Below are 24,592 nucleotides of genomic sequence, written 5' to 3' on the forward strand. Positions count from 1 at the left end.
CTCTCTCCAGTTAAATTTCTATCAGAGGGAAATCTCTACACCCTTCTAATTTTACAAGAAGGGGTCAGTTCTCCCCCTACAGCCCATGTGTCGAGGGGATGCATAGATCCTTCTTTTCCCTTCCATATCACCATTCTATTCAAGTCTCCACATTTCTTCCCTCACTCTTCAGTTCCAGTCCAAAACTGTCAGCTGACGTAGCATAAACTGCCAATGAAATAGAGAAATATTTCATGAAATTCCTATGGTGAGATTCCTTTTTTAGGTGATTAAAAACCACTGGTATCTAACCCTAGCTGTACTCAGGACAACAGCTGTTATGATCATGTAGGAACTGAGGAGCGAGACATTAAGTAGTAAGCAGCATAATGCACTTTTGAGGTTCAGCATCTGGTTAGCTAACAGAGAAAAGAAATACTTTGATAGGTCAATAAGGAAACTTTTTAAGGACAGTAAACATATTTTAGCCCTGGTCCAGAATATGGATTGGATTTAAAAATGCCAGAATTCTAAATACTTTGCATTTACTAAGTCATACTCATCATATGTTTTGCTATAAAAATATTACATTTAATTTTCACCAATCAATAAAGTGAATTGCATTCATCAATGATTTGATATGTGTTGCTAAATATAAAATACTAAGCACTTAGGTACACATTTCTATGTAAAACCTTTTCATTATACTGTCTAACTTCTGCGATAATTATAAATCTTGCTTGTTGCTCATCCTTCATTCCTCCTCCCTCCCTTCCCAACTCTTCTTTTTTTGTAATTCATTTCAAGTAGCTAAAACTGGGTGCAGAGCAACTGAACAATTATCTAGGATCAATTCCAAAGAAACAGGCGAGGAAAACACAAGTATGCTTTATGAGATTCCACTGGGAGGAAAGTTTATTTTTACCTGATTTGTTAGACACCCATATAATTGCCTCTGATGAGATGTGGCTCGTATTTCCTACTGCAATTGTTAATGGAATCTGCCACAAGTAGCTGCAAGACAAAGGAGGGGGAATCTAAGAACAAAAATACTGAACTGATTCTTCTCATAGCAATCAGGGAGCATGTCAAAGAAATCAAAACACAATTTCAGTAGCAGTGTAAGATGTGGATTCTAACAAGTTACTTTGATTTTGAAATGCATTTGCTATTAGCAATAAAACAATGAAAAAGTCATTCATCTTAAAAAAACCCTAAATTATGTTGTACATTTTTCACACACTACCATCACACGAGGACTTTTTTGCAAGGCTTTCCTAATTTAACAAAATTACTCACATAAGAGGAAATAATGATTTCCCATAGAAGGAAGAACACTTTTTTACATTTACTTAGAAAAAAAGAACCTCCAGGTAAAACATGCTTTGATTTATGGGGACGCCAAAGTTGAAAAATAATATACTCTTCTAGCAACTTCTTAAAAAGCTATGAAGGGCTTTCATAGCTGCTGGTTTATAAAAACATATAGGATGGACTTCTTTCCACCATTTATTATCTCTTACATGTATGCAAACTGGACAAAACATGTTACACGTGGATTTGGAGATATGCTGGTATAATCAGACCCCAAGTTCCTTTCAGGGTATCACAAACTGTTTCTCATTCACAATAAAAGTTATAATTTACCCAAGACTTTTACAGAACATCTTTATCTCAATAAACAGAAATTAACGTTATGAAGTCAATCTTTTAGGGGAGAGATGGAAAGGATGAATTCCTGCAGGTCTTCATCATCACCTCTATTCCTGAACTCTCAAAAGTATCATTTCACCAGCCAGTGAAAGAACAGACATTTCCCTCACAGGTCTGCCATGTCATTTGGTACACCAGTCAAGGGGAAGCACTCAGTAATGGTATAGCTGGTACTTTTGTCTAGGGAGTATGTGTGCATTTAAGCATGGCAAGAGAATGGCCCCAGCTTAGATATCACTGTACCCTGCCACTTCGACACCAGGTAAGCGTATCATTTTAGACGGATTGCATTAAAATGGTGCAAGGATGAGTGTGGGCAAGTTCTTGAAGTCTACATCAGCTTCTCTCCTGCTAGTACACAGCATTGCAAAACTAGCCAATGCTACTAACAAAAAATTAGGTTTGCTCCTTTCCGCTTTACCCAGAAGCCTGCTCACTGAGCTACAGACACCACCCAAATGTGCCACAACCGCAGTCAACATGTTCTGGCTTGCAAGGGTTGTCTTGCTGGCCTCACTTGGGGGCTGGGGGAGGGAGAAGCCCCTGCCCTGCCGCCATGCACAGCTCCCAGCTCCCCACCCATTCGCAAAGAGCCCCCTGCTTGCACAGGGGCTTGCTGCACTCAGAACAGAACCGCATGTGCCAGGAAACACTTGCCTGTGCAGCAGTAATTCAGCACAGAGGGGGTGATTTTTGGAAAACTGTACAGCTGAAAGAGCTATGAGTGACACTAGAAAGAAAACATGGCATTTATTGCCATATGGGAGAAGAAAAAAGGTCCCATGTGATTTTTGGGTTCTCTGGATGTTGGTGTAATGACACGCTGGGAAAATTATTAGACCTACTCATGCACAGAAGACATGCTCCACATTAGCCCATGCTCTGGCAGACACTTTTTGGATAATTAAGCTGTGGCATTTGAAAATGCTACTGCCTTTATCAGCCTGCCCACTCCTTGTGCTGGATGTTACCACCCTCCATAGCACAGCCAGCAGAAAAGGAAGTCCACTGGTGCATTAGCTTCTCCAGTTCTCAGTCTGAGGTCTTCACACAAAGTTACCTTCATTGTTGGCTTAACTAATATTGTGGACTGTGAAAATGTGTATTGTGCCCTGTTGCTTCTGCTACAGCAGCAGTAACTTCTGAGTTCGACAGGTGAGGGCAGTCAGGAGATGCTGCGAAGTGATGCACCAGAGAATATTCACTACTGTCTTAGATACTTTATACCTTACTAGACACCCACAAGTGTTTTAGAGTCTGTCCAAAAAGCCCTCTAGGAAATAGGTCATCTTTAAAAACATACCCAGTTCTAAATACTCAGCTCTCCAGAATGAAAAAGCTGCTGGCAAGCTGTGATTGAGAAAAATGAGGTAAAATTAAGCATAAAGCTCATACATTACTTGAAAGAACAGGAACTTTGGTATATGAAAAAAAAAGAACTGCATTTGCATGGTATTTTTATGACTCTCGAGATCAACTCCTACTGAAAAAGTTAAAATGCAAACTAAAAGATGCTGAGAGCTGCCTATGTAGCTTATTTAAACACATACATAAACGTACAAAACATACACAAATATAAGTGTATGACCATATACACGGACACCTGTTATTTTGAGAAGGGATTCGTAGATATTCTGTATATTGTGATATCTATACAAAGAAGACTTTCATGTTACTTCATATTATTATTTTACCTCCAATTAAGGTAAATCCTACTGACATAAGGACAGATCCTTCTCTGAAAGGTGAGATAGCTGTGGAATAGGAGTTGTGTAAGCTATGCATCCTCATCAAAACGCACGTGGATTTAGTTGGGAAGATCGGTACTGGTAGATTTAATTTTTATCTCCCCAAGATGAGACACCTACTAACGTTCTCAGCACCTTCCAGAACCTTGAAATCTCATCTCATGGTTATTGGTTTACCAGCTGAACCACAGGCTTCCTTTTACTGCTGCTGTTCTCTGGATGTTTATCTGCTTTCCCCTTCTAGTCCTCTTCATTCACAGTGAAACTTCCGCCACTGTTGCAGAAGAAGCCGTGGCTAACTTTTCTATCTGTATGGGAGGGAGATGTCTCTGGCTCACCTTTCAATAATTTTCATTAGGATGATGTCTCCTACACACCACCTCCAAGTGATCCATATGGACTATGTCCTCTGGGAGTGACTAGGACGAAGCAAAATTTTTGTACTTTTCTATCTCACTCTTCTACTCTACAGAGAAAAGAGGAAGAGGGCCCACTTGCTTGTTTTCCTCCTGCTTTGTCTGGGAGTAGCACACATCTTTGATTTATTCTTTACACCTTGGGAGCATGTATGCTCTCTCTATGTATTTGACCATGGAAAGAAGCATCCTGTTCTACCTGTCCATCTGCTGCCTGCTGCGACAAATCAGTTCCAGGGAACATAAGAATCCAGCCTTGAGGGCCAGCAGGACTTGAAACAACCTATTTGGTCCTTCTACCCTCAAGAATATGTCTGCAGGAATCAGATGCCTGTTCAAGTAGCACACACTCAGTCCCTGGGTGAAACGGAGCTAACAAACTGTGTGTCCAATCTGCCTGAGATGCTGCTGAGCTTCAGAGGGATCTGCACATTATGTCCCTCTGGATACAAAGCTGATCACCTTAACAGGGAGCTAAAGGCAGACCACTTAATTGTGGGGAAACTAAGGACTATTTCTGGAATTTAAGAAACCAACTCTGAGGATTAGGAGAGAGATCTAAAATTGGAACAGACAGGGTAAATATGAATTGTGCTGTACATAAATTGTTCAGTCATAAATGTCTTAAGGAGATGTAGGAAAGAGGCATCTTGTTGAGAGGTAGTATAAATAAGACTTTTACTGTTGATTTACAAGTGAGAAACTGCTAATGTGAAATAGTTAAATTTAGGTTGACATGCGCAGTTAAAGGGAATGCTTTTGGTGCTTTTTTTTTTTTGGTAGCACCACATCAATGCATAATAGCAAAGTGTGTTAGCATCTCCGTCCAGCTTAAAGAATAATCAGAGGGACTTGTTTGATAAGGTAATACAATCTTGCATCTGCCAAGGTACATGCAATACTAGAAGCTAGCTATTATGCTGTGATTGGATTATATAGATTTTTTTTTTGTCTTGAGCATTACATGATGACTACATAGCCAGTATTAGTGTACTTTGTATCCATCAGAAAATGATCATATTTGTGATGAGTACTTGCTTACACCTTGACTTCTAATAAATAAGAACTGAGATCCCTTCATAGGCAAATTCTTAGACCATAAAGTATTAAGCAAACATGATGCCTCACACTTCTGCCTCTGATGAACAGCAATGTTGTAGTAACATTGTATTTTCAGTGGAACAATTAGTTGACTTCTTTGTAAAAAGCTATGCAAAGCCAAAAAAAGAGCAGTAGATTTTTTCCTCTGCTGACAAAGCAAAGATCTCAGGTCATTAAAAAAGGAAAGGCAAAGTTCCTGGAGTTTCAGATTTTGCACACCTTTTCAACTACTTTTTCACATTAATGAAGGTTTTCGCTGAGGTGTAAACCCATACATTTTCAAGACTCATCCTTCCAGTAACCCTAATGTGCCAAGCTTCCACCCACTGCCTCTACTGAATACCATGTTCTTCCAGTGACGTTTCTCCTTACTCCCTGGATTCAAATCTAAACAAAGAAGTTCAGCTATTCTTTGTCATTACTCACAGAACAATGAAGATTACCTGCTCAATATTCAGAAGCTTATTATCCTTGGCTGCATTATAGAGTATACAAGTGATGTGATAGCTTCATGTAAAGTGACAGAAGATCTGTACTTAAAATACCACAGCAGAACTTAGCTAACCTGCTTTTTGAATGGGAGAGGATGTGAACAACCACATCCCTCTCTATATCTTTCTGCTTTTACAGACCTCTGGGTTAAAGACTCCTAATCCATCCTGCTGTTCTTTATACAGAAACTATACTTAATCCTTCTTATTGTCCACCTCTATAATTTTTCTATCTATTATACTCTTTTCCAGGTTAGAAAGCCAGACCTGCCCTCTGTGCTTTGAAGGCCTGTCTATCACGGATTAAGAGTGGCATAATTCTTTTCTCTTCTACAGTCTTTATACTCTTTATACACTCCTTTTCTACAAATCCCTACTGTTCTATTTATTCGCTTGACTGTGTCTGCACACTGAGCTGATGTTTACAGAAAATTACCTACCATAACTTCAAGATCTCTTTCCTGAGAAAAAACCGTTTCTTCAGAACCCACCACTGAGCATCTAAGTTAGGACTGTCTTTCCCACATGTATCACCTTTGTATTTATCAACATTAAGCTTCATTGGTCATTTTATTAGCACGTCAATCAGCATTAAGAGATGATTCTGTAATCTTGGTAATTAACTTTTGGTTTTACTACCCTCACAAACCTCCTATTACCAGAAAACTCTGTCACCTTGCTCTTCCATGCCCTTTAAATCATTAAATAGGAAAATTTCAGCACAGGTTTCTCAAGAATTAATGAGTTATCACCCTCCACTGAGAAATTCAACCATTTTCTCATTTCTCGATTGTATTTCATTACTGACATCTTCCCTATTATCCCAATATAGTTTACTTTCTTTACAAATCATTAATGAGGAAGCTAGACCTCCAAAAATACATAAAGAACAGTTAAAATGACAAGAGACTAGATATGTCTAGATATAGAAGACATCTATTAATAGTCTTTGATTACATACTTAGAAAATCAAAGGGGCACAACCATGACAAGGTAAAAGAACAGACATTGTACAGACTTCAGAAAAAAAACGTGGGTTTTTTTGTTCATCTAACAACAGGTGAATAAGGGGCAAAATTAAAATCGTATGCACAAAAGCAAATTAAGTGATCTGCCTCTTAGCAGGACATAAGAAGCATAATTATTTTAAAGTGTAGTGGCAATCATGAACATAATTCATAAAATTATTTAGGTGGGGAGGGATCTTAGGAGACAGAACCCTCTGCTCAAATGTGCTGACTGCACAGGGAAACAGAGTTCCACTGTAGGTAGAACATGAGATCAGAGGAGGATGCACAGGCTGTATGTTCAGTGGCATCACATGAAGACAATAAAGTCGAATGTGGCAAATTATTTGCCATATGCTTTTTTCCCTAATCCCTGCCAGTGCAAAGCTACTTTCAGAAAAGATGAACACCAAAAGTTATATGTACTCTCAAACAGCTTACTAGGCTGAGAAATGACGTTGTGAGTTGTCTCAATTATCCCTGGTTGGAAAACCAGAAATAATGTATCTTCCATCAGCTGGCACTGGTGAAATCCCAGCCATTACTCTTCTATGACTTCATTTCTCTGGGCTAAATTCAGTTGTGCAAGGTGGTGTCAAATGAGCTGCCATGGGGTACACGAGACATCTGTCAGGGGCTAAAAGATATGGCACAGCACTTATGGATGCTCCTGCCCATGCAATGGCAGCACAAGGTCAAGCAAGATACCTGAGGGCACCTCCAATGGCACCAGTCACCTGTGCAAGGAACTAAATGAGCCTCTCCATCCACTTGATGTTGACAATGATACCTCCTACAATTCCCAAAGAAACATTTCTTTTCCAACTGAAAAGGCAAATTTTCAAAACTAAGCTGCTCATAAGAAAGATGAGACTTCAGCACAGATTTTCAACTACAATATTTAAAACAGGTACTGCTGAAACATTTTATAACTGCTATTTAAATAAAAACTTCCAGTTTGTTGATTCAAAATTAATTTCAGCTTGAAATACAAGTTAATTGAAGGAAGAAGTTAAAATGAGTGAAACTGAAATGTAAGGTACTGAAATTATGGAATTGAAATGAATGTTCTAAACCAATTTCTTCCCCAATTTTTTGCTTTGATTTTTGCCCTGATTCAGTACTGGGAAATGTTTTGATATGTCGAAAATTTCTGTGGGATGGGAATCCATTTCTTGTTCATCTGGTACACTTACTAATCCTTGTAAAGTATTTTGAGAACATAACAGTCTGAGACTTCATATCACTGAAGGATATGACTAAAGCTATTTAACACAGAGATAAAGTGAGGCATAAAAATAATTTAAGAGCAAAAAGGATAAAAAGAAAACTCAGGAGTAAAACTGACTGGTTAAGACACCCGGCTCCTTGTTTTTACCACCAGAACTTAATATCCAAAATGTCAACACTCTCTCTTCAGTTAAAGTTAAAAATCTGGTACATCCAGAGCGGCTGAAGCTGAGAAACGGAGCAAGGACTCCTTGGCATTATTTCCCCATTCTCAGCTCTCCAGATGGAGAATACTGAAATTTCATGTACACAGAGACATATGCTTGATGAGCAGCACTGAGTCTGAGGGGGAGACACCTTCCCCGTGCGGCCTTTGCCAACAGTGACGATTCCTTGATTAGGTTAGAATGCCAGCAGGGGCATTTCTTACCAAGGGAATACCTTGCTGTAAGCCATCCACATGAACTCATGCTGTTGGGATTTCAGAGACAAAAGAACATGTAATAAAAGTAATGATAAAACGTGACCTTTTGGAAAGCAAGTAAATCTTACAGAACAAAATGAAATCTAAGAATTAAAGATTTGTATTTTTACTTCAGTTGCATACTTGACTGATCTGCAGAGACATATACAAATAATGGCCAGTAAAAGAAGTATTTAGCTGCACGGCTGCAAAAGCTTCTGGCTAATAACCTTAAAGCCTATTATAAAATAAAGGGCACAGAACGTTGACAACGTGAACTAACTAAAGGACAGTGTGAAGTTTGGACATTAAATCAGTACAGTAGGAAGAGAGTAGACATCTCTCATTTCTTCTCCTTGCCAAGACAACTGCAATTTCTGTTGGCATGGCGAAAGAAGGCCTTTTCTTTTTTTTTTTTTCCAGTGAATTCTGAATATTAAGATAATGGAGGATTCAAAGATAAATTGTTAACAGAAAACCTGAAAGTGTATTCAACTAATCTACAAAATTACAAGCCTTGTTGCCATGATACCCGGAAGCAGTTATTCCTAGGGGGAGAGCACAAGTAGACGTAAGGTGGTCGGGGGAAACAAGTGAAAGTTGTTGAACAGCAGAACAGCTTTAGAGCTTCCTACTAGAGAAAGAGATTATATGTGAAGCAGAACTCAACAGTACCAGGGTAACATTTTGTAAGCCACACTGTCTAGAGAGATTGTGTTGGGAAAGATAATTTTAAAGCATCATAGAGATATTCTGAGGTTATTATATAGTATATATAGTATCTCATTCAGTAAAGAGTATTTCAGGTTCCAAGGGAAGCTCATGTGAATATCACATACTTTTATTAAGTGTGATTCTACAATGTTCTGTTTAATGGATAAGAAGCTGATGATATTCATATTCTGAATATCATTCTCACAAGACCGAAGAACACAGAGATTTCATTAGATTTAATATGTGCCAGCAAAGTGACTGTAGGCTGTGCCCAGAGGCACAACACAAGAGAAGATGATGTTATTCCTGCTCTCACAAGTATTACACCTCCTACACTGACCAGGATTCCAAGGGATTCCTTGTACCCTGTCAGCACAGAAGATGGCAGATAGGAAGGGAAGATTTCACTAACTTTGTAGCAAAGACAAATACAAGACGAAAAATGGATAAAGGAGAACAATTTGAAGTAATTAAGATCAACTGTGCGCAGCTTGGAGGTATGATTGGTGATCTGGATATGCCCAGAGTGATGTTCATTCCCATGTTCAGAGTGAGAACAAGAGCTTTAGCACAAGCAATGAGAAACAGGTGAAAAACACTGGTAAAGGTAACTGATTAAGTTGGATTCCTGTACAAGTGTCATGGAAAAGCAGACAACAGCAGACTTTTTAATCAAATAAGAAATTGCAGTTAGCTAACTTGAATTCAAAAAGGACAGCACTTAGGTTTTATTAACTGGAGTCTGCTGGTGTCTGAATTGGACAGGACTTTCACAAGTCCTGCAGAAAGACTATTTCTGACTGCTGCACTGTATGCAGTGAGGAAATGAAGAGAGCAGGACGCGGCAAGTGTGTCACACCACATTAATTGTGGAATGCATATCCAGGGTTTGGTGGACTTGAGCAAAATAAGGAAAGGAAATGGTGCTAAGGTTGGGATCCTGGGGTTCCAGTTGTTCTGTCCTCACCCAAGACTAACACACTGGCCAACAAGAAAATGGTAACCTAAGGCAAAAAAAGGGACAGAGAAGTTAATAGCAATGACTATATGACTAACTAGAAAAATATTGAAAGGAAAAGAAGGCCACTGAGGTGCTGGAGCATGTCCAGAGGAGGGCAACGAAGTTGGTGAAGGGTCTAGAGAACAACTCTTATGAGGAGCGGCTGAGGGAGCTGGGGTTGTTTAGTCTGGAGAAGAGGAGGCTCAGGGGAGACCTTCTCGCTCTCTACAACTACGTGAAAGGAGGTTGTAGCGAGGCGGGGGTTGGTCTCTTCTCCCTAGTAACAAGCTATAGGACGAGAGGAAATGGCCTCAAGCTGCACCAGGGGAAGTTTAGGTTGGATATTAGGAAAAACTTCTTCACCGAAAGGGTTGTCAGGCATTGGAACAGGCTGCCCAGGGAGGTGGTTGAGTCTCCATCCCTGGAGGTATTTAAAAGAAGAGTAGACGTGGTGCTTGAGGATATGGTTTAGTGGTGGACTTGGCAGTGATAGGTTAGCGGTTGGACTCGATGATCTTAAGGTTCTTTTCCAACCTTAACGATTCTATGATTCTATGATTCTATGATTGTGGACGTGTTTACTCCAAAATCATTATGGACTATGCTGGGCAGAGGCATTTCCAGAATTTGGATTTTGGTGGACTCTGTGAATTAAAGATAGTGTTCCAGCACAGTCTTTAGGGAGCTCTATCTGACCATAATACACACTGTATTTTTTCATCTATGAGTCCAGACATAAGGAAGTTAGGATGCCATGTAATGCACATGCACTATTGTCTAAGCAGATAACAAAACTGCAACTGAGGCAGACGTTACTCAGAAATTAATGGTCTTCCTGTTACCATCTATATTCAAATGTCAAAACCTGAGTTTTTGTATCAGTTTCTTCTTTCTCACTAATGCTTCACCTATGGAGGAATTCAATTTTTCAGTCAGAGCAACCTACCAACCAAAACAACCCAATGGGGTCAGCTCTTGATAGGTGCTGCCAGGCAGAGAACAGCTTGACCACCTGGTGGATCTGAATGGGCTCCACACCTGAGGTGTCAGTGTTTGAAGAGTATCGCAAATTTTTAATAAAAGTGAACTCAGTAGGTGCCTCATAGATGAACGGAAATCACTTGGTAGAGCAGTCTTGCCTTTTACCTACTAGAATTTATCTACTTTGTCTGATGTTTTCAAAGGCTCTGATTGGATGTGTAGTTGGATCCGCCTAATATATATTTCAGAGAGAAGCAAAACTTGAGGATTTGGTTAGTATTTGGAATTGTAGGCTTGTTATAATTTTGAATACGAATTATACTTAGCTGCATACATGGAAGAAACTATGGATAATGTTTATAGTTTAGAGAAATATTTAGAACTGGGTGAAAGGGTGACTAGGAAGCTTATATTCTAGTCTTGAAGTCTAGCACTTCTGAGGTGACTTGCTTCTGATAGTAAGCCTCTTTATTTGCAGTTCTCACTCAATACAGCTGCTAATTTAATATATTTATCTATCAAGTATGCTTTCATTTAGAAAGTCATGTTAAAAAGGCATTCATATTGGTATATTCTAAAATAAGGGTTGATAGTTGCTTCTAAGAGCAACTATTTCTAGAATAGACCGTGGATCATTTGGGTTTTTTCTGTATAAGGATCTAAACAAAATGATACAGAGTGAAAAATATTTTCAATGTCAATACAGTATTTCTGGAATCTATTTTAGAGGCACATATTTTAATACAATCATTGACACTGTAATTCACCTGTAGTCAGAACAGGGATTAACATGTTTAAAAGCAATGCAGATTTTGTGGTTTTCCTTTATTCTGTCATAGTCCTAATTCTTCCAGGATTTTACAAGAATCTTTGGAATAACTTTCAGCAATAAATCCTAGTGCTGAAATAGGGAAATCAATTTACATTCTTCAGGAGTCTTATGCCAAATATAATGCCTTTACCAATGCAATGAAACCATGAAGTCCCAGACATAAGAAAAGGTTTCAATGCTGTAACAGCTGCACTAGCATGAAAAAGAGCCCATGTGTGGCTCTACGCTGTGGGACCCTCTTAAGATGACAGTATGCATATTCTGTTAGAAAATGGCTATATGTCTTAAGCCACCTCGTACAAACCCCACTCGTCTTTGGTGTGACTGCTTTTTTAGGGGTGGACACAAGGTAATTCAAATAAGTTAATTTGAAATAAATTACTTAATCTGAAAAGAAAAAAAATGCATTGTCTGATAATAATATCTGATCATAATTATCTGATTACTAAACCTTGTACAATGTTCTGTGCAATTTTAGCTTAACATCTCATACCAAAATAAATTATAAATGAGGTGGTTATAAATATTATGGGGCTCTTTAAAATTGACTCATTTCAGTGTCAGTGCTAGCAGAGTACCTTACTAAATTTAGAAAAATATTGTGGGCAAAGAACAAATACCACAAATTCTTTGTCAGTACATGATTTCTCCTCACTGTCTAACATTATCTTTTTACACTAAAACACAAAGGACTTCGTTTTCAAAAGTGACAAGCAATTTTGGGTGTTGAGTCAGAGATGGATAGAAAGGAGCTGGCTTTAAGCAGTGTTAAGTGTCTGTTCTAACAGCCACCCCTTTACCCTCCAATAAAGGCCCTTAATCTCTCTGGCATCCTCTGTTCCGTCTTGCACCAGTGCAAAATGTCCTTGTAGAATTGCACACGTGGTGCTGATCATGCAAACCTCATCTCAGTGTTGTCCTTTACCCATGAGTATAGTCCCTTGACTACAGAATGCAGATCTGAGATTTATCTGAACATAATTAGGAGGGGAAGGATGTGTTAAGAGCTGAGGAGGGACCCTCCTAGTAGGAATAAGAGTAGTATTTTAGCTATGCCTACAAATCTCCAATATGTTCTCAGAGACCTAGTACCAAACATTTTTTCAGTGTATTCCAATGTTCCTTTCTGATTTCTCCTCAGAATATTGTGAATTTAAGTAAGATTAAAATATAATTCCTATGATAGTTTCTCCTTCCACAGTAAACGTCCCTAAAAATCCCTCACCAAAATAGATTCTCCATAAAATCTTAGATTCTACTATTGACTGTGAAGGCTCACATACAGAGATAAGAAAAAAAGTCAATTGTTAGCAACTTAAGAAAGCAAAGGGAAGAAGAGGTAAAGAAGGAAGCATGTTAATAGTTTCATCCTCTGATCTGCAATGGGGAATCCATATCTCTGATTTTTACAAAGCCAACAATATATGACATTCATCCACCTTCATCCCTTCCATTACCCTCGTCTCTGCCAAATGCTGTTTAGGTGTTCCCCAATCTGCTCTTTACTTCACTAAAACCCCCATCTTAACCACCTTCTCCATTTCCCTGGTTCTCCGTATTTGCCTATTCCAGCCACACAACTTTATTGCTCCCAACTCCTGCTCATGTCTGCTCCCTGCCATACAGCGTTCCCTGTCCCTCCCCCTGCATGTTAGGCAGCTCCCCACCAGCACTGATGCCCTGATTCTCCTCTTTGCCTCCCTACCTCACTCTGAATTAAAACACAGTGCCTCAAGTACGTGGCCCTTTCCTCACCACGGAATTGATTTAATTAATATGAGTTAATTAACTAGTTTGGGTATCTAGCAATTCCTGAGAGTTAGCATTAGCAAATAAGGTGAGGAAAGTGACACAGTCTGCAGTGATAATAAAATACAGCAGCAGATTTTCCCTGTCAGCCTAATTTCTGTCAGGATACGAGTGGTGCCACTGCACAGGAAGCAATGACACAATACACCAATTTTGTAGTCTTCAGCATTCTGCAATTTCTAACACTGAAAGTTGCCTATATACAGCACACCAGAGCCATATATAGACAACTTTTGGGGAAGTTTGCCTAGTGAGAAGCGTTTCTTGCAAATACAAGCTGTGAAATGATTTTGGGAATAAAGTGTTAAATTACAACTGGCATTTCCGACATCTTTACTAGCAGCAAAATCTTGCTGAAGAGAAATGAGCACAGATATGTGCAGGAACAAAATTTAAGAGCACTTCCCATTCCGATTTAATAATAATGGAACAATCAGAAGAGCCTCTGACAAAGGCAAGATGAAAGACTGGGGACTTTCTAGTGGTTTCTACAGCAGAAGAAATCCTATTGCAGCAGGCAGCACGCGGCACGAGTGTTGGGCTGGCAAACACCAGCATCCAACAGGAAGGCATTCCTCCCGCACACACCCCAGGCAGGTGGGCAGGCTTCCTCTAGGTCACCCACAGAAGCAGCTCTTCTGCCTGCTCATTTGGAGGAGCGGCACTCTGCCCAGCACTTGTCCTCTCTGAGGCAGCTGGGGTTAAGGACTGTCCCTATGCACACCGAGGGACAAAATCTATTGGTGTCATAGAGCTGTCCTCTCCTAAACACCAGTGTACATGGGAAGAGAAGCAGCTCCCCCCACTTTTTCACTCTCCTGCAAGAACAAGTATTTTCAAGTCCCCGCTTGACCAGCAAAAAAGCTGGTTAAATCAATATCTGGCTGTGTTCACACACAGCTCTGTGCTCCACTAAGGATTTTTGATTTCTTGATCTCGTTCCTCATAATTCCATTTCCTCTGTGCCTAATACTAGTACCTTCCTCTCCTGGAGCCAATTCCCTTCATCGTTATTATAGCTGATATAGAGGTACTCATGTCAGTCAAGATGAACCAGGGTACCACAGCTACTCCCTAGGCAACAACACAAAAGTTGTTTCTAGTAGAAACGCTGATATAAGCATAATCTTTCAGGTATAGTAAAGATGAAAGGCATAACAAGAAAACACTCAAAGGACATGAGAAAATGGAAGATTAGAGGATATCTTCCAGAGATGGGAAGGTAAATGAGTACTTCTTTTTCTATTTATATTTTGTTAGCCCTTTTTCCTCAGCTTATGGAACAATATTTGCCCATATTATGGTCCTTTTTATTACATAATTAATACTACATACGCTACATTAGTCTGCAATTGCTCCAAGAAGATCTCAAAGATGCTTATCAGCATTCCCATTGTGCTTCTAACATTTTGGTTTGTGTTTAACCAGCTCCTCAGCTGATAAGTGGACAGAGTAAGTTCCTCATCACTGCTCAAGTGATAATGCCATACAAATAAGTAAGAATGCACAGGGCAATATCCAAACACAGCTATGCTTTTACTGTTCAAATAATTACCAGTAAAAGGACAAGCACAGCCCTTCTTCTACAAAGCCTGAATAGATGAGCTTTGTGTAGGAAATTCAGAAGAGACTTGAAGGGGAATAAATTCTGCAGTTAGTTGTTCACCTTGGAGTGAAGTGACTGCTGGGCAGCTCTGCTGCCTGTTGCAAAGACTTTCAGTTGTTCGTAATTACTACATGGTGTTAGACCCATGAGTCTGTACAGCTCTAATTTTGCTGGTCATGTCCCTGGCTTGCACCGTTGGACTGAATTTTTCCTAGTCTAGCCACACGAAGAAAGGCACCCAGTATTACCATACTACAGCACGTATGAATACCCTGTCCATATCCTGATTGTTACCTCTTCCTTTTTTGTCTTTCCTCACGGCTAGCTGTGTTCAACGCATAGCAAGACTTTTCCCCTTAGGATATTATCATGAACAAGCAAAGATTAGTTATGGAAACTGCGTGCATGATAAGAACACTATACAAGTGAATATTACCTCAGCAACATGAACTTAATTATTTTGATAACACTGGAAAGGTTATTTCTCCACTTTTGAAGCTCTGTGTATTTTTAAAAGGCAAAACTTACAGTCGTAACCAGAAAGCTTTGGTCTGCTCTTCAGTATAGTATATAAAAGGTTTATGGATTTCATCAGAACTGATTAGTTTATTGTCTAGACCACAAATTATTTTTCATAAGATTTCTTGTCATATCTGTGAGCCATTCTTGTAATGATGGATGAGACTGGTGCCTTAAAATCATCGTTTTCTCTGTCAGCAGGGAAACCCACAGAAGCCTGTCAGATGGAATATCACCTCCTCCCCTGTAGCCTTATAATGTAAGGGCATAATCTGTTCTCACAGGTGTACACAGGAGTCCAGGACTGAACTGACACAAAACTAAAGGATTGTTATTGAGGGGAAGAATATGAATTATACAGTTATTACAGGAGTTTTAAACTTTTGCTTGGATAAGCTGAAATTGCTACTGAAACATTGTACCAAACACAGGTTTCGACATTCAAATCAAAGACGGTGATTTTGGCCCTTCTGAGGAATGGCATTCCTAGAAATGGTGTCTGTCATTGTTAGTTTTATTTTCTCATAAAATGAGAACTATGGATCATGTAAAGGCATAAGTGTCAAGTAAAATCTATGTTCAGTTTGCAAAGAAGTGAAATGTACACTTTCTATAATTTCAGGCCAAATGTTAGAGCTTAGCATGCCACACAGTCGATTCTATGCACACAAATAAATCACAGTTTTTATATATATGGGCCTTTAAACACATTTTTCCTCAGTTATAGAGACAGGGAGTCCAACCGTACATGAGATGGGAAAATCAACTCTATGTAATCATTCTCTTCTGCAGTAGAATTAAAGACGCTTATAGTAATGTACTAGGCAGAACTAGGAGTAAACCACTGCCAATGGTATCAACAATTTTCACTTTTACCGTTTATCACTTAGAAAAATCTGCTTGCTGCTTCTATATTCCTCTATATGATTTCAGAGAGAAAAATTAAATATGCTGCTTCACATTTCATTTTTAACAGCTAATTGCTGCATAAATACATAGCATAAAGAAAAGCACAGTCATTTTATAAAACTAGAATGGTTCTGAAATATCCAGTTGCCTCTTATTTACATTTCCTATGCAGCAGATACATCTGAAAGACCTGCTCTGAAGTGACTCTTTCTAAAATAAGGCAAAGTTAAATTTGCCTAGAGAGGGTCTGAACCAGAATTTTAAACTCCTCACCACTTTGAAGGCAACAGAACTGACGTTTATTGCTGTGCCATGCCAAACTACAGCCCCACCTCTGGATAACTAAAGACTATATGGCATATTGATGCTTTAAGAGCCTTCCCTGGAGCCTTCCAGTGCATATCGTGTTGTCTGTTTAGATGATAAACTCTTGAAAAGGCCTGGACCTGTACTTTTTTCTCCATTTTGTGCAGCTCTACTCTTTAAAATGGTCATCACGATTAATCCATAGATAAAATACCCTAATGTTGCTGCCCTGCAAGAGCATGGCCTCAGACGTGGCATAAATACCATTTGCTCCCTGTTATTTACAGTGCCTATTATGATTCCCCAGGGAGCCATGCATCCAACGCCTAATTCATGGGTCATGCAGGGGAGATGAGCACCGACTTTATTGGACTGTGAATTAGGCCACTGATAGGTAACACACCCAAAGTGTGCAGCTGAAGTTATATGTGTATATATACACCTCTGTGCCTCCCACAACATCTACCTGTGCTATCAGGCCCTGCTGAATGTCAGTAAACCCTTGCCAACTTCTTGAGCAAAACCACCTGCAGAATCAGCATTTCACCATAGTGCTGAACATCCATCAACGTGCTGTTTCCATTCCAGTTATCACCCGCGCTCTGTGTACTTGTAGAAAAATTGGCCCCTTTGTGTCATGTTATACAAACTTCAGCTCTTGCAATGTTAAAAACCAAGGTAGATTAATGCATCGTGAATTACCAAATGACATCACATTAATGTGATTTTCCCTCACTACTGCTTTCACAATAATTGAATAATAGTGACTTTTCCAATGGAAAAAACCCCACAAAAATACCCTGAAAAAGATCTAGATTATTGCTGACAGAAAGAGTAAATTTATTTTCAGTTTGCCAATCTTGTTCTTCTACTTAATTTGATGGTGTGAAAGGACATGTAATGACACAGAGCCATTGTGCACACCAAGCCCCACGTGCCTGTGGGCAGTGGACCAATGAATTGCATGGTCATTGCTGTAATACTCTGGACACTAATTGATAACTAAGCCATAGGACTTTAATATAAATTGGTGGATGATTCTTGAAAGGTGAACAGCATAGGCAAGTTTCAGCTTTTGCTAAATGTACATGGTTCCTGTTCTTTGGTATTTATACTCACATAACATGACTTTCAAATAACTTTAACTGGGAAGTGGCAAACTAGCTCTATCATCTAACTGGCTGGAGTAAGCATTCCATCTGTAAAGCCTTCCTTGGCAAGGGGCTTCTCTCCCATATGTGGTTAAAAGGACACGGAAGCACAGAGAAAAATGACCCCAAAGGGGGAAGAGAATGGGAAACAGACTTTTCTATAGGTGATACATATAATATGTACTGTACTGCCTGTTAGGACAGTAAATTCCTGGCAGGGTCCATGCCGATATCTTTTTCAGTGCTGTCTACAGCACTAAATCTTACTTCCCGTGCTTAGAAATCATAATTGTAATAAAATAGGTAGAAAAAATCTCCTGAGAAATTCAGTGTAACTTACCCTGTTGGTGCAGAGCGCTACCCTTCCATGTACCTCAAGATAGTTTCAATTCTGAATTAATGTCACATGAAAATAAAACTAAGTCTTATTCTCATGCCTGATGTTCCACCTTACAAAACATTTATGCATCCAGTAGTCTTTACTCATGAATTACAGTAGTAGTTATTACAATCAATACTGAGTGCCTGGCAAATCTATTTAAGAAAGTCTCTACAGTAAGTAAAAGTCTTAACATCTCCATTTTAATCAATCAAAAAACTAATAATCTCTCGTTTTCTGAGTAGGAAAATCCACTCACATTACATTATGCATATATACACTTGCACAAAAGAAATTTTCAAGTAAATAAGGGAGAATCACTCTCACGCTGCACTGAAATGTGAATCATGAACACTTCCAACAGTCTACGTTCGCTTGTTTTAGCTCTTTTTCACAAAGGAACTAATTTCAGTCCAGAACTTAAACAGATGCTTAATACCCTGCTAGGTTGTTCCAATACAGCCAGAAAAACAACAATTTTTATATATATCTGTGTCACGTTTAAGTTCTAAAATATTAATGTTCTAAAAAAAGATAATGAACTTCTAAACATTTCCCAGTAAATGTTACTATATTTTTAGGGCTTCCTCAACAGGAATATTCTATAAGCTCCAGACATGTCAACCAAAATTTGGTATTGAATTTTACCTTTTAATGATTTAAATCTACTGGACAAGCACAGGATACTCAAGGTGGAGAGCATTTCCCACTGAGCATGAAGAGGTGAACACAGAAGCTCCTAAGGCAAAACTGAAATTCTCTAGCATCAGCTCTCTATCTTTGGCTTTAAAATACGATGCCAAAACTGCTTTAAACAATAAGATGAGGATTCCCCAGCATCACCCAGGAATTTCAGCTTGTCTCTGGGATGAAGGAGCTGTGTGGAGTCAGCTGGGAGCAGGGAGGAAAAAGATGTGGAAAAAAAGTAGGAGTAGAGATACATAAATGCCTGCTGATTTCAGCCAATGTAACAGTCCACACAGGACCAGTTCAGCTGGCTTCAAAATTGGAACAGCTGGAATCCCCCACTTTGTAGAGAAGTCCAGTTCAGCTCTTGACTCCTTCCGAAGTCAAGTGAGGTATAAACCCGAAACACAGTTACCTCTGTCTACTTGATGTATGAGAGTGGAGAGGTCTACTCTAAAGAATTAGTTAAAAAGAAGTATCGGACATTCTAACCACATTCCAGATTACTTTATGGAGTGTGACAAAATCAAAAGGAGAAGAAACAGATGTGTGATGCAAGACGTCATCGAGAGAACTGTCAGGATGCAAATGGACACATTAAAAGTTTTATCTTGTTCTATTACTCTAATGATTTTTTCAATTATTTTAGTTAGTCTCAACTACAGTTCAAATGGAAGGGCCACCACATGCTATTGATACCAAGCAAAGCTCAGAGATTTCTAAAGAGCCATCTTCATAAAAACACACATATAAAGCGCTTAAACAACTACAGCCTCTTGAAAGTTATTCACTGAGAATGTAAGTACCTGTTGTATCCAAGGGCAGGATCCTTGGGTTTAGCATCACTATCATAAACAAAACGCGCTTGGGAGATCACTATGACATTGTCCGCAGTTTCATTTCCCAAGATAGTGATAACAGGATAACCCATCTGTAGTGTCCATTGATCCATTACTTCTTGGATATTTACAGATTTTCCAACCCTATTTAAAGCCTTCAAGAAAAAATGAAAGTTTCAATATGTTGAAGCAATACCATCATCCAACATACAAACCTCTTTTTTTATTATTTTTTTTTTTATCCTGGAGACCATAATTAGTTTTAGAGGTTTAAATAATCATCGCACATGCACGCACACACATTTACACCCAGTACACACACACTACATCATTTAACTAACAGTCTCTGTATATCTCAAAAATAAATGTTGGGCAATCTTGCCAGAGGAGAGAGTGACAGTCAAAAAGACGTTTCCCAGATTATTCATGCACTTTTGCTGTAACAGAAGCAGCAACCTGCTTTACAGGGTTTTAACATGAGCCACAGAAATACCGGGTGGCTGTCTCCAAAAGATATTCTTGACCAACTAAGGTTAAAAAAATCTCCGTTTTAGTTTATCTAGGGTACCTACAATAAGGCATATTCAAAGGGCCTGATTGCTAAAAGTACAGAGCTTCTCTGTTCTGAAGATCAAAAGACTAGTTATTTGAAAATACTCTCCCTCATGTCCAAAGTGAGGCCATGAATACAAAGACATCCCCAGCTCCTTCATAAACTGCACCTGTCATAACACACGGAGGATTAATGTGTTCATATTTGATACCGCATGCCAATAAAAATTCTGTTTTACAAGTGGATTTTCATCTGAAACAAAAAGAGATACTATGGCATCATGGGAGATGAGACTGGATATGAGGAGAATGACAGGCATCATTTGTTCTTCAGCGACGGAAATGTCCCTAGCTGCCGAACAGTCCTAGATCACAGACTGAGCAGCCTCTGACGAATACAAGCAGAACCCAGCAAGAAGTCTTCAGAACTGAAACTGCAACTGCAACACAATAGGAACAATGCGGCTGGCAACAAACGTGCTCACAGGTGAGGCAAATGGAATTATTAGCCTTAATAATAGATTTGAGCATACAGTATAGCCGTAGTGGTTATGGACTAGAATACAGTCTCATTTTTGTTCTATTTTATCAGCTGTGGGTTCTGCTGTTCATCGAAGTTTTCAAAGTTACATTCATCTCTCTGACCTCCCATTGCCCAGAACTGTCCTAAAGGCTTTAACAGAGGAAAACACCAGGTGAGGAGCAAGAAAAACTTTTGCAGTAGCACTCAACTTCAGATTAAGACACAGATTTATGAGCCTGACTATATGTTACACATCTCAACTCTCATTAACAGTCAATACAGATACAGGACTCAGTTCAGTTGCCCAAACAGAGGTGGCTAATGTCAGTTGACCTTGACCTGCCACTCCAGAAGGGTACAGATTTCCCAACAGATCATGCATGAAATCGATTAGACCCACCTGAATGTCTTCAACACCCTACTGCACTTAATCTGGCACTAGTTGCTATCCTTGAACAACTATCTTAAGTCCCCAGTCAAGAGTCAGTGGTTCGGACTCATTTAAAAACAATCACGAAGTGGCTAGTCACCTGAATTGCTCTCTATGCCCTGCTGACTGTATTGAATAGGTTTCTGGGACTCCAGTTGCTCCTATTCACCAAGTGTCAAATGAGATGTCCTAAAATATTCAACACGACATTGCAGAACTGGGGGACCTACAGCAGACATACTTATCTCATATGGCAGCTGGAAGCCAGGTAGGATAAATTAAGGTAAACATTGTCAGATGTATGAACAGGCAACTGAATGCAGCTCTCACTGACAACAAGTGGAGCTTGGACACCTAGGTATATACCTGCTTGTCTAGATAAATGCAGATGTCTTGACCTCCAGCTGAATGCCAGCTTTGGTGTCAATAGTCACAACTAGATTACCACATCTACACATGGCTTGAGTTGGTGTTTGTGCCCAAACTCCCTGACTGTACTCTACATTGGATTGCACTTTGTCTTTATTTTGGAGTGCCCAGACTAGCTCTGTAGGCAAGAAATTCAGGCATGCTTGGCTCACTTTATGAAAATTAAACTCTGCCCTTATAGAACCCTGGACCAGCCTGTAGAAACTCAAGCCGAGCTTGGGCATAGCAACCAAAGGGAGCATTGACATAGCAACTATGTCTCTATAGCATGCCAAATGCTACAGTAGTTATCTGTTTACACTAAACTTTAAAGCTTTGACAGTTTTGTCCTTCACACAAATCATAACTCCGTACAAAATCACAAACACACCCGATGTAAATGCCAAAGCTTAGCACGTTCATGTGCTTTCCAGCTTATGGGCCTCAGCGTGCTGCCGCTAAGGTCAATGATAGCAGATTCCATGAAGTACCTTTTACTGCACATCAATGACATAGCACAAGCAAGGAAACTTATTCTAACATAAGAAAGAATAGAAATGCTGCAAAAAAAATATTTTAACGTTGCCACTAGGTTAACTCAGATGCAATTTCTTTGCATCAATTTTTATATTTGCTCTGGGGTCTGAAACTCTCAACATGCACTATTCACTCCTAACCTCACCAAGAAAAATACCACAGTAAATTCCTGCTTCTCTCTCAGTGCAATAGATTAAAGCATTTTACCTTTGACAGTGTGTTCCAGAGATCATTTCTGGCTGCATTGCCATACTTGTGAATGGTTAAATAGTCCTACAGAAATAAAATAAAAGTACAAATCAGTATTACTATACACAAGCCAAACAACTAGAGCTGTGAATCACCGCTAGTAGAAGTTAAATCACATCAATGTTTGCATTTGTCAGAAATCTAGAAATATACAATATGTTCATCCTAAGGGAGTAAATAAACAGTTTCTTAAGCTAGTTTACAATACAAAAATTGTTGCTAAAAATTTCATTTACAACATTCAATGCTCTTCTTTTTCTGTGTAAGTCACTCTATAAGCTAAATATTTTGAATATACATTTAAAATACTTGTCTAATCTCAGAGGGGTTCCTAGGTAATTCTTGGCAATGAAAGGAGAAGCTGCTGAAACATAGTTCCAGTTGCTATTTCAGCAGGTCATTCTGTGTCTAGTATCAAAAATTTGCTCACTTGGCTGACAGCTAGATTTGTTACAGAAGATTTAACTGAGCAATAGCCTACCTGAACTACAAACTCTTATTTAGAGAGATCCTGGCTCTTCAATGTCAAAATACACCATACGGGCAACTGGGGCTGTAACAGATTGTCACAAAGGCTCTTCACGACAGGCAGCAGTCGAAGAGGGGTGACAGAAAACCAGCTCACTGTTTGTGCGCAGGTACCTACACGTCTGTTTTCACTGCATACTTGACTCAGAGTCTGAGGAGGTTATATCTGAATGCTTTCATTTATTCAGCCATAGTTTCAATGACTGAGGGTCCATTCTTTTCCCATAGCAACCAGAAAGATAATTCCTGATAAGCTACCATCATATTAAATTAACTTCCCAAATTAATAGTTTAAGCATATGACCAGGTTAGGTCTGGGCCTTTCAGGCACAAAGTGCTTCCAATTTTTAATGACATCTGGAGAGACAGCACTGTTAGTTTCCCACCATCCTACATCCCTAGACAACAGCTCATTCAATTACAGAAGTGCAATTCAGCAATGGTTATTTGAATAACATACATTTCAAGTGTTTTGATTGGAAGAATTAAGCAAAAAACCACATCACAGGTAAATCAATGAGTTCTGCATTTGAATTTCTACCATCTTAACTTTACACAATGGTAGGAGAGAAACTCTAATTTACAGCACGATGATAAAACTGGGACAAATTTGCTGACTCTGTTATCTGTGCTTTGTGTGAAGTAAGATACTTTGGGAATAATTAGTATTTGGAAAGCAAATTTTCTGATACACAAATTGTAGCACCTGTGACAGATTTAGCTTTTGTCAGCCAACTCATAGTACAAGAAGCAGCAACTCCCATTTAATCACAGGCTAGGAAGGCTAAATGAGAACACTGACTCTGTAAATGCAGTGCTGAGTCTTAACCATGTCATGAGACTAACTTGGAAAAAAGACAATATTATATAGGCTGTACCCATAGCACACTGTGCTTCCATTTTGTCTAAAAATACAGAATCATTTAAGGCACAGTGAAATATTCAATAGCTTTTAAAGCTAAGGAAGTTGAATTGCAAATTAAAAAGCTAAAATAGGAATAAACAAAAGTGGGATGAGGTAAATAAATAACAAATATACATGTGCATTCTAAGCGGTACTAGAAAATGCTGCATGTATTGGTCCTTCTGAGAGTTGCTTTCAGAATTGTTACACAGCAAAATAAAATGGGTGGAACACTTGAGGGTTTATCCCATCCAGGCAATAATCCTGTTTACCAATCTAACATTAGACATTAAATTTGACTTTTACATTTTGCGTTCAGAAAGACTGCAAAGAGATGAAATGCTTCTGCACTTTTCTTTTGTTTTCTTCTCGCAATACACTGACTGGGAGGTTTAGATGTGGCTTGTCACTTAGTTACAAATTTATTATCTTCCAATCTAGCATGTTTATCACACAAAGGAAAACAAAAGGAATCCTAACATTTACAATGAAATAAGAAAATACAATTATAAACACAACATACGAGTACAGTCCTGCTACCATACGACTTAATCATCCATTTTTCCATTACTCCATGAAAG

General features: G+C 39.0%; 1 protein-coding gene across 1 annotated transcript in view; it reads right to left on the reverse strand.

The window, feature by feature from the left end:
- Positions 1–24,592, reverse strand: part of TRHDE (thyrotropin releasing hormone degrading enzyme) — a 216,237-nt gene that overhangs the window by 52,109 nt on the left and 139,536 nt on the right. The window contains exons 8-10 of the mRNA XM_075080790.1: positions 22,538–22,603; positions 19,848–20,035; positions 905–993 (exon numbers count right to left, since the gene is read on the reverse strand). Of these exons, the coding sequence (XP_074936891.1) occupies positions 905–993; positions 19,848–20,035; positions 22,538–22,603 (343 nt within the window). The remainder of the gene's footprint in view (positions 1–904; positions 994–19,847; positions 20,036–22,537; positions 22,604–24,592) is intronic.

The sequence above is a fragment of the Phalacrocorax aristotelis genome, chromosome 1 (genome assembly GCF_949628215.1).
Source record: "Phalacrocorax aristotelis chromosome 1, bGulAri2.1, whole genome shotgun sequence".
NCBI classification, from domain to species: domain Eukaryota; kingdom Metazoa; phylum Chordata; class Aves; order Suliformes; family Phalacrocoracidae; genus Phalacrocorax; species Phalacrocorax aristotelis.